Below are 11611 nucleotides of genomic sequence, written 5' to 3' on the forward strand. Positions count from 1 at the left end.
GGCGCACGTCCATCCCCCGGCGTCAACCGTCATGCTGCCCGCCTCCACCCCTCTCAACCTCGTCGGTGAATAGATTTTTCCGCGACTGCGACCGTGCACACCTCAACTCTCACCCATCAAGTTTCAGACTCGCTCTTGCGGGCTCCCGCTCGTCCATGGCTCGGCCTTGCCGTGGCTGGTGCTCCTCACGACGTCCATCCTCGGCCTCGTCTCAAAAAGATAATTGATGGTTGTAAGAATTCCAGGTGTATGAGAATTAGCAAACTCGTTTTTAATTTTAATTTTGAGAACTGCATCATTGTAGATCAGATTTTTTTGAGGTGGCGTTGTAGTCAGATGGAGATGTTGACGCATGCACCACAGAGGCAGTTAGGACCGAGGGCGGTTAGTGGGCAACCTTTTCATGGGCCTAGATCTTGTGCCCACCCAACTTACGCGAAACCCGTCATGGCTTCGTCTCGCCCGCCGCAAGACAAAAGCACGTCTCGCCGGACCCTTTAAATGAGCCGGCCCAGTAGGAGGTTAAGTATGCGTTTTGTTTTTTTTCCTTTCTATCTTTTAGCTTTTATTTATACTTGATCAAATTCAAAAAATGTTCACCGCACATTAAACATATTTATACAATGTCAAAAAATGTTCTTTCAACTTTTAAAAATGTGGATAGCATTCAAAATAAATATTTGTAACATTTAAAAATTATTCATGCATTCCAAAAAAATGTTTGTGACATTTATAAAAAGTGTTTATACAATGTAAAAAGCATTTGTGTAAGTTTAAAAATATTTCATACCATTCAAAGAAATGGTCGTCACATTTCGAAAATAATGTTCACTTATTTCACCAAATATGTTCGTATTTTTTTAAAAAGTTATACAATGTAAAAGAATGTTCATGTAATTTTAAAAAGTGCTCCATACCATTTGAAATTTTCATAAGTATTTGATTTGGACATAAAAAATTATTAAATTGTGCTTTTTCATATTATTGGTGACGGTTGAATGAAGGTGCACATGTTTTGACTACGAAAAAGATTTAGACCGTGGAAGATTTTTGAACTTTGCAATGCGCAAAAAATTTAAAAGCGAATATTCTGGACAAGGAAATGTTTCCATATGTTGGAGAGGATAATTTTCACAGTGACAAATTATGAATAGTGAAAATTTTGAATCTTCGAATGGTGTAGATATTCGTGAAGTGAAAATATGCATAGTTTATTGGACAAGGTTAAACTGAGCATGAACTCATGTGAGTTCGGGTGAACAGTAAAATAATAACATATAACAAATCTGATTTTTTTGGTACCAAACATTGACAAAAATTTGGAGCATTGATTTTATTTTTCTAGCCATGTCTTCCATGAATGTCATTGCATAATGAAATTTTGAAAGCAATCAAAACATTTGTCATTGTTTGATGCAAAAAAAATCTAATTTTTCTTATTTTTGTTTTACTGTTCACTCGAGCTCATGTGTGCTTGATCTTAGAAAAGTAATTTCGTATTTTATTTTCTTTCTCTGAGAACAATTACTATTGCTCCAACACAATACTTAAGGTGTAAAGGTGAAATTGTCATATTAAGTTCACCATTTGTCTTCTCTTTAAGGCTCTCAATAATATATCAATGATCATCCACCATCCATCGCATGTGAATAAAATGTTGTATTTTTTTAAGGAATGCGTTTACTTTTTTGTAATATGGTGTTATCTATACCTACTATTAAAGGGAATATATGTTCTTGGTTTGGTTTAGTCCTTTTCATTGATTTTCATTTGGGATGAGCGCACACTAAAGTTTCGTACGGTTCGCTGGTACTTGTACGTTGATGGGCCTTCTATGCGCTTTCATAGAGACCGCGAAAAATAGTTAGGTCAAAATAAATCAACATAGTGGGAATTGAATGCGGCTTAAATAGGATATTAAATGGACGTGGCTAATTAAAGAAAGGATTGTGGGTAAACCGATGAAATAATTAAAAGAACAATTGTGGGCTTAATAAATAGAATATTCAAATATATGGGGCTAATTAAAGGAAGGATTTGAGGTAAAAAGGTAGGATAATTAAAAGGAAGGATCATATGCTTCATTCGGGTGGGGCTACTAAACTAGAAAAGGAAGGATTTGATTCCCGACAAAAATGGGTGAGGACGTCATGGCAATTAAAGGAAGGATTATACTTAAACGGAATTAGTGGGAGATTATATATGCCCGCAAAGAAAATATGGATGCAGATAAATTGCTTCCAATTTTTTATGTTCATTTTGTAAACGGATGCTGCATTGCATATTCTGTAGTGAATCCGGTGCTACGAGACATTATGCGTGCATAAAACATAAATTTTCCCGTTGCAATGCACGGGCATATGTGCTAGTACAAACCTAAAAGGTTAATCTGGGTGGCTAGGATGGCATGCATGAATACCTTTGTAGGATCAGCAACTGTGTAACACAACATATCTCCGCGTAAAAACAACATATCATTCAACTTGTGCACTGTGAGGAAGTCAGGTTTTCTAAAAGTTTAACTGTGACATAAATAATTGTATAAATTCCATGGGTGATACATTTGAATTATTACATGTTAAAAACATTTAAAACAACCTTACTAGGGACACATTTTGTTTCTAATTCAAATCGGTGTTGGTACAATACGAAGAGGCACGACCTTCGTAAGTGATAGGCCAAACTTTTCTTCCATATCAATCCCATCCCTTTCAAGCTCAATAGGGAGACTCCACTTAAATTGATTTAACAACGAAGCGAGGACCAAATGCACCATCCTAATAGCCAATGGCATTCCAGGGCAGATCCGACGTCTGACACCAAATGGAAGGAGCTCAAAATCGACACCCTTAAAGTCAACTGTTGAACCCAAGAACCTCTCTGGCATAAACTTCTCAGGTTCAGTCCATACATCTTTATCTCGACCTATCGCCCATATGTTTATAAACACACGTGAATCTTTAGTATTGTGTAACCTGCTATTTTCAGTGTTCTCTCTGTTTCCGTGGCAACAGGAACGGGCCAGGAGGATGAAGTCTAAAAGTCTCTTTTATGACAGCTTGGAGATAGGGCAACTGAACAATATCATCTTCGTCAATGTTTCTTTTGGATCCAATAACTTCTGCAAGCTCGTTGCAAGCTCTAGACATTGATGATTGGATTTTGGAGAAGCTCTGCCATTGCCCATTCCACTGTGCTAGAGCTTGTGTCACTACCAGCAGAGAAGAAATCCTAACATGCAAATATAATGTCACGTCAATAGTCTAGTCAATATAGCTATTTAGATACACTAAACAAGCACCACAGAGAGTACAAATGATTGTTTTCTATAGAAGAACTTAAATTCTCTTTGAACCACACATACATGTACTGTTCGGATGAACTATAGAAGAAACACCTCATTGATTTGCGTTATAAGATTTTATACTCATTTCATTATAGTATAAGCTATTGTTCCTAACCCAATTCTCCATTCTTCACGCGTTGGATGAAGTGCAGTCATGCAAGGGCTATCATGGAATTGTTGGAAATGGGGTAAAATACAATAAGCCTGGTTTGAAACAAATGAAAAACATAGGAATTCTTGTTTTAGATGATTCAGTTCTTATATAGAGGAGAAATCCAGTGGTACACTTTGTAACACATGAGTAGCCTGCCGTGCATGATTCTTGTAAAAAATTATGTGCGACTATTCTGTCTGAATTTTAGAGGCATAAACATGGCTACATGAGTATCCAAATGTTACTTTTGATGTTATCACTGTTAGTGTTCGTATAGCATCAATAGAGTGGATAGTAGTAACTACAAAATTTCACCAAAATGTCGTCCATACATAGGGAAATAAACAAAAATCTGGCTGGTACTCCCTCTGAATCAAATTACTTGTCGTCCAAACAGATGTGTCTAGCATTGAAATATATCTAAATATATTCATTTAAGCTATAAGTAATATGACTCCTATCATCTATATACTATCAAACTCTTATGTTTATTTCTTGATTAAAAAATTAAATACGAAATTTGTGGATATTAGATATCTCGATGCCAACATTTAAAAATATAAATCTCAATCTCCAAGGCTGGCCATGTGCTTTGATCCCCGGCAGGCTCAGTCGGCAAGGCTGACCATTCATGTGCGTGCGGAATTTTCAAGTATATCTTTTGTGTCCTCTCAGACAGAAATTATGTTTACCGTGAAAAGTGATCGTAGCGTCTGGCGGTCCAGCAGGTCCTTGCCGTCCTCACGCGCCGCCACGTCGAGCAGCGCGTCGAGGAAGTCGTTCTTCCTCGGCTGGCCGGCGTCACGGCCGCGCAGCCGCGCGAACAGCCGCGCCAGCCACCGGCGCGTGCCCTGCAGGTCGGCCGGCGCGAGCAGCGGGAAGAAGTCCGACACGTTGGGGCTCCCCAGGGCCTGCATGATGGCCGTCACCACCTGCTGGAACTCCTCCGAGCGGCCGCGGTCGTCGAGGCTCGTCAGGTCGGCGGAGAAGATGGTGCGGGAGAGGAGGTTCAGGCTCGTCGTGAAGGCCACGCGGCCAACGTTCACGGGCGCGCCCTCGCGCGCCAGCCGCGCGACGTGGTCCACGAGCTCCCGCACCTTTTCGCTTCGCAGGTGGCGCAGCGCGTCGAGCCGGTGCGGGGCGAACAGCTCCGTGGCCATCATCTTGCGCAGCGCGCGCCACCGCGGCGCAGGGGGCAGCCAGGCCACGGAGCCCGCCGCGTGCTCGCCGGTGGCGTCGGGCACGGACCGGGCGGCCAACGCGGAGTCGTGCCTCTGCAGAAACTCCCGGGCCATGGCGGGGGAGGAGACGAGCACCGTGGTGACCGCGCCGAGGCGCAGGGACATGAGCGGGCCGTGGACCTTGGCCAGACGGGCGAGGGAGCGGTGCGGCTTGTCGCCGAGGAGGTGGAGGCTGCCGATGAGCGGCAGCGGGCGGGGGCCCGGCGGGAGGCCGGAGCGCGCGCGAGAGAGGAGGTTGAGGAGGTAGACGGAGAGGAAAGAGACGACGAGCCATGCTAGCCACGGCACAAGCACAGCCACCGGCGCCATTGCTAAGATGCTTCCGGTCTTTTAAATCAGCGCACGGAACAGGTGTCTCTAATGAGATCTTTGTACTGTTCGGGGAACCGGGAACAAAAACCAAATCTAAAGTTGTGTGACCAAATCCTTACCCGTCGTGTCACGAACATTACACGTGACATATTGACATGCATGGCACGATTGCCTTGTACAAAGGTTTTTGAATATGTAATGCGTGATGTTTGTGAAACATACTGTACTAGGGAGTATTTACAACCGGGAGGGAACCAAGTCACACGCTAATTGGGACCCCAGCACCTGAGGTATATGACGGTCCTCAACCCCTCACTAGTAGAAAACAGGGTTTTTCGTTCAGGCTAGATAAACCAATTAGTCCCGGTTCAATCACGTTTGGTCCCGGTTCATGAGGCCAGGGGGCCTGCCGGGCCTCGTGGGGGCATTGGTCCCGGTTCATCTGGCTGCTTTGGTCCCGGTTCATCTGGCTGCTTTGGTCCCGGTTGGTGGGATGAACCGGGACCAATGGGCCTCGCTCCTGGCGCACCATCATTTGTCCCGGTTGGTGGCTTGAACGGGGACCAAAGGGTGTCCTTTAGTCCCAGTTCAAGCCATGAACCGGAACCAATGATGTGTCTGTATATACCCCCTCGCCGGCGAGCAGAGCACTCCACACTGCTCTATTTTTTCTGGCCGGCGAGGGGAGGGCTTTATGGTGCTCTAGCTCACCTCTTATGCACATGAGGTGTTCGATGGAATGTCCGAGCCACAGTACTTAAACTTTCTCCTCTCCCAGCTCGATCTTCAAACTTCATTTTCCTAAATATTTGTCTAGGTTTAGCGTTCTGTCACGTCCCGTCCCCGTCTTCACCGCCGTCGATCGCCCGCGCCGATCTCGTCGCCGACACCATGGTGGTGAGCCTCTTGTTCTTATCTTCTTTCTGAAAGAAAAAAAATTCTTACTTGTATGTTTAGATAGATACTTGTATAATTTTCTTACTTTTACTATTGCTTCTTATTATATAGTGCGATGGTTTTAGTATCCGCCCCGGTCGGTCCTCATCCTGTCTATGATTCAGATGTGGTATATATTATCTTTTATAACTATTTGGTTCATTTATTGTTTATGACAATTATGCTGACCAACGTGACATAGATTTTATTTATCTAGGAGGTATGTGAACCGGAAATTCCAACCGACCCTATTGTCGAGAGGTTAAATTTAGTTGAAGAAGAAAAAAAAAATTTGAAGGAAAAAATAAAAAAAGTTGAGGAGGAGAAGATGATATTGGAGTTGCATGTTGCGGATGTCGTCGATAATCACAAGATCAAGATGGATGCAATGCGCTTGAAGATTAGAAAGATTAGAAAATATGCCATTCATACCAAGTCTTGGTATCATTATGCCGTTGGATCAATTATTACCTTGGTTGCGACTATGATAACATTTGTTTTTGCATTGAAATGTTTTACATAGTTTCAATGCATGGTTTAATTAATTAGATGCTCTGGAGAGCTATATGTTGTTCAATAAGAACTATGTGTGTACTTTGGTTTTAATGTGATGATGAACTTCTATTAATTTTGACACTTAATTATCTATTCATGATGTTCTGTAATGGTTTTTGACACTCAATTTTGGCTGGGTCAACAAGATGATGCATTTGTGGTTGCACAAATAGTGAAAATACATATTGTACTATCATATCCATTTGTTTATAGAGCTGAACATTGCTTGATTTTTAGTATCTTGTGTGCAATACATGCTATCCATCCTGCGTCTTTTTCTTGTCTACCATGTTCAATTTTGATCATCCACTGTCAATCATCCTCTATAACACTAAGCTCCTTAATTTTAAAGTACTCACAATCAATTGAGGTTTCCAATTGAAACATGGTCACCCGATTTTAACCAGGTCAACAATTTCTCAAAGCTCTCTCATTCAATTCTTTTATACAATACAATATGCTGCCTAATTTTTAAGGTCTCTCACAACTAATTGAGGTCATCAATTTAAAATTGAGTCACTCAATTTTGATCGGGTCAACAATTTCTCAAGGAGATCTTCCATTCAATTATTTTAATTCACTATTTCCCCTAATTTTGAAGCTCTTCAATTCAATTGAGGTATTCAATTATAGCTTTGGTTTAAGATTTTTGATCGGGCCAATCATTTTTCAAATCAATCAGCAGCAACCGCCTATAAAACATATCAATCACACATCCTCCGACCATCTAGAAAAAAGAAAAACCAGCTCCCTAATTTTAAACCGCTCACAATCAATTGAGGTCTTCGTTTGAAATTGGGTCACTTGATTTTGATCGGGTCAACAATTTCTCAAAGCTCTCACATTCAATTCGTTTATACTAACAATATGTTTCCTAATTTTAAGGCCTCACAACTAATTGAGGTCTTCAATTTAAAATTGAGTCACTCAATTTTGGCTGGGTCAACAATTTTTCAAGGAGATCTCCCATTCAATTATTTTAATTCACTATTGTTCCGTAATTTTGAAGCTCTTCAATTCAATTGAGGGATTCAATTATGGATTTGGCAGATTTTGATTGGGCCAATCATTTTTCAAATTAATTAGCAACAACCGCCTATAAATACGTATCGATCCCACACACCCTCCTACCACCTAGAAAAAGAAACGCCACCATGTGATACTGTAGCACCTATATAGTACATGCAGCTACCGACACAGATATTTGCTGACATAAATATGGGTTTCTTAGCGGATAACACAGAATCACATCGAGAAAGGCCCAACAGGTCATCGAATTATATAAAAATAAAACACACTCCATCATCTCCCCGCCCCGCCAAATTAAATATTCCATCGATTCCAAAATATAAGGTTATTAGTTTTTTGGAAAGTCAAATTCCTTTAACTTTCACCAAGTTTAGAGCCAAAAAATGTCAACATCCACAATATTTAACAAAAAATATATGGAAATCCATTTCATGATGAATCTAATAATACCAATTTGGTATTATGAATTTGATATATTTCTCTACAAATTTGATCAAACTTAAAAGTATTTGACTTCTAAAAAATTTAATACACCTTAGATGTGAAACAAAGTGAGTAATGTTTCTAAGAAACCCAACAACACCAATGGCGCTGCAAAGCGCACCAACCCTTCTAGTATATAGTATTATTGCTAGGGCCATCGACAAAATATACATCAATTTGATTATTACGTGTGTGAATCTTCTCCAAATGATAGGTCCAACGGGCTAAGGTTGAGTCATGCATGCATATGAAAGCATGAGCTAGAATATAGTGAAATTATGAAGAAGTAAAAAAAACTATTTAAGAAATATGGTACATACATGCACCAATTTTCTGGATCTGAACTCCAATTTTGAATCACATCAAAGTGGTTAACAATTAGTTTTGCAAATGTTGACGCTCAAAAGTGGCAAGAGAAACAGAACAGGAAGGAACACAAACAGTGGCCAAATTAACAGTCGGATGCCACCATTGGATAGCCCTATAATATTAGAATGGATATAAAACAATTAAGGGCCACTCAAATTAGAGCTTAGACCCGAAAGTTATGACAAGTTCAAAGGGGTTTCTGTCAACACGAATGATATTTTTGTACTTTTAATCGTCTCAATCTAAGATTCTATGCTATTTCTAGTGCCAAAATAGTGTGGTGCAGAAAAGTTACCCCAGAACCTCTGGACTTAACATGAACAATGCAACATTATGCGAGAAATTTTGTCCTGGAACCTCTGGGATACCTCCATGTTTAACATGAGCATTGCAAGTCTGCATGAAGATTGCCTCAGAACGTTCGGGGACTTCTGGGGCTGGAGCCTCCGCGCGCTGGCTCGGAGCTTCTGAACGTATTAATCCGAAATATGACAGATTTAATGATTTGGACAGAAATCTAAGTTGTTTTTTTGTAAGAAGACTATCCGTCTCATAAATAGATGAGATGTGACAACTTATTGAACAACACACAATCGTCAAACCGATCCATCATTTAGCTTTTACCTTTCTCCCTCATTTTATCGTTCCTCATTCTTCGTTGTTTTTCGTGTTTGATGACAGCGAACCTCAAGGCCTTAGGGCGGTAAGGCAGACCTAGGGCAGCCCATAGCCACCGTGCGTCTTGGGGCGCTTCTTATCTTGCTGCAGCCGGGGCGGCAGTGTGACGTGTTCGTGTGTAAAGAGCAAATTCTTAAGTTCTCGATATCTTTCATAAATATTTCAAATATACAAGGCTGGGTGTAAGGTGTGCATACATACCAGGCTTCCAGTTCCAGCGGGGTGTATTTAAAGGATGTTTTCTGGAACCGTGACAAAATCGTCTGCTAACTCGTACTACTCGCCTTTTGAACTAGCCAAAACAGCCCAAGTGGACAGCATGCATCTTTGTGTTTCTACAGCGCGAGTTTCAACGGTTTGTGATATGTCCCAACACCCTTTGAATTCAGCGAACGATTTGATTCTCGGCGTGGACAATTGCACCATCCAAGCAAGCAACCGTGTCGACGGGATCACGTCCATAATTTTATGTAATTCAAGCTAGGTACGTGTATTAGTTAGCATGTCAATTCCCTGCGCTTTTGTTTCTCTTCGTACGTCCTGCCCTGACCCCGTCAAGGTTCCGGCCAAGATGCACGAGCACGAGGCGGCACCGCGGCAGACAGACCAGAGACCTTGTCAGTCGAGCAGAGCGTTCGCACACTCGCACGCGCGAGGAAGACGGCAGCCCAAACCGAAGTCTATATAAGCAGATGCTTACTACTGGATCATCCATTGCAACCTAGCTAGCAATAGCATTAAGCTATAAGCATCTCGCTCTCTCCTTGCCGGCTTTTTCTGCACCGTGCAGCGATCGCTCTCATCATCAGTCAACCTCTAGGCATGGCGTCCTCCAGCGTCGTCCCTTCTTGCGTTGCACTTGCGCTGCTCCTCTTGGTTGCTCTCGCTGCCACCGCCAATGGCGACGAGCTCTCCGCGGGTTACTACGAGAAGACGTGCCCCAACGTGCAGCGCGTCGTGCGGTCAGTGATGGCGAGCAGCGTCGCCGCCCAGCCGAGGATGGCACCCGCCGTCCTCCGCCTCTTCTTCCACGACTGCTTCATCAACGTATCTACGCATCTCTACTTCTATATTCCGTCTATTCTTACATATACTATATGGTTCCATTTGCTAATACTCTTATATGGCGTGACAGGGATGTGATGCTTCTGTTCTCCTGGAAGCAACCCCCTTCTCCCCCAGCGAGAAGGATGTAGAGCCGAACGCCTCCCTCACCGGCTACACCGTCATCGACGACATCAAGTCCGCCCTCGAGCACGACTGCCCGGCAACCGTCTCCTGCGCTGATGTTATCGCCCTGGCGTCCCGCGACGCCGTCGCCCTGCTCGGAGGCCCCACCTGGAGCGTGCCCCTCGGCCGCAAGGACTCGCGCTTCGCGGCCGACCCAGAGTCCACCAAGAAGGGCCTCCCCAGCCCGCGCGACAACCTCGGCGAGCTCGTCACCATGTTTTCAAGGCTCAACCTCGACGCGCGTGATATGACCGCGCTCTCCGGTGCACACACCGTCGGGATGGCCAACTGCCTGCACTACAGCGACCGCGTCTACGGCACCGACCGCGATGAGGAGATCGACCCATCCTTCGCACAGACCATGCAGCAGATGTGCCAGGGTCCTTCTGGTAAAGCGTCGTTTGACGTGCAGACTCCGATGAGGTTCGACAACGCTTACTACCGGAACCTTATCGCGCGGCGCGGTCTCCTCACCTCCGACCAGACTCTCTACGGCGGTGGAGGTTTGCAGGACAATCTCGTGGAGATGTACAGCACCGACGGTGAGGCGTTCGCGAGGGACTTCGCCAAGGCCATGGTGAAGATGGGAAACGTACCTCCGCCCAAAGGAATGCCCGTGGAGGTGAGGCTCAAGTGCTCCATGCCCAACTATTGATTGATTGGTTGATCCCAAGTGCGTCATGCAACCCGGCCCGTTTTTATTGATTCAATTATTAGATGTGCAAGTTGTAACAGTTCTCGTGTTCAATTTTTTGCCCATATATATCATGTCGTCTCAACAGAATGTTTGACAAAATGTTCCCTTACATGAGTGTGTAATAAATGGTGTTTCTCGAGTTTATTTTAATGGGAAATATATAATGAGCTCGCATTCAGTTGTTATATAATGAGCTCGCATTTGATTGTCAGTGACGCTTCAACATGCCTAAACGGCTATTATGTCGAATTGTTGATAACATGGAATTGTTGATAACATGGAATCTAATGGACCGTTCTTCAAGCAACGGAGGAATGCCGCCGGTCTGCTGGGCTTTTTTTTCCAGAAGGTGACCGTGACACTAACACTTCAGATGATTGCATATCACACTCCTGCAGATATGACACATGGATATCTTTGAAAGATATAACCATAAAGTGCACAAAAGTGTTCGTCGATGTTGCAGTTAGGGTTCATGGAGCGTTGACTTTATGCATTGGAGGTGGAATAATTGCCTGGTAGAATGACACGGGCAATTCTTCAGGTTTTCATGATTCAACTATTATCTTGTAAGTTGTTAC

At 43.2% G+C, this 11611-nt stretch overlaps 1 protein-coding gene and 1 pseudogene across 1 annotated transcript; one reads left to right on the top strand and one right to left on the bottom strand.

The window, feature by feature from the left end:
• Positions 1–2592: 2592 nt before the first annotated feature.
• On the bottom strand, positions 2593–5050 carry LOC119368697 (annotated as a pseudogene).
• A 4812-nt stretch (positions 5051–9862) lies between these two features.
• LOC119368698 (peroxidase P7-like) lies at positions 9863–11155 on the top strand. Its single transcript, XM_037633878.1, has 2 exons — positions 9863–10150; positions 10239–11155. The coding sequence occupies exons 1-2, from the start codon at positions 9926–9928 to the stop codon at positions 10986–10988; spliced, it is 975 nt and encodes a 324-aa protein (XP_037489775.1). The 5' UTR covers positions 9863–9925; the 3' UTR covers positions 10989–11155.
• The last annotated feature ends 456 nt before the right edge of the window (positions 11156–11611 follow it).

The sequence above is a fragment of the Triticum dicoccoides genome, chromosome 2B (genome assembly GCF_002162155.2).
Source record: "Triticum dicoccoides isolate Atlit2015 ecotype Zavitan chromosome 2B, WEW_v2.0, whole genome shotgun sequence".
NCBI lineage: Eukaryota > Viridiplantae > Streptophyta > Magnoliopsida > Poales > Poaceae > Triticum > Triticum dicoccoides.

Excerpts from the sequence above, each read along its gene's own strand:
- LOC119368698 (XM_037633878.1), top strand. The coding sequence starts at position 9,926 with ATGGCGTCCTCCAGCGTCGTCCCTTCTTGCGTTGCACTTGCGCTGCTC. Across the intron at positions 10,151-10,238 it reads TCCACGACTGCTTCATCAAC|GGATGTGATGCTTCTGTTCT; the intron begins GTATCTACGCAT and ends ATGGCGTGACAG.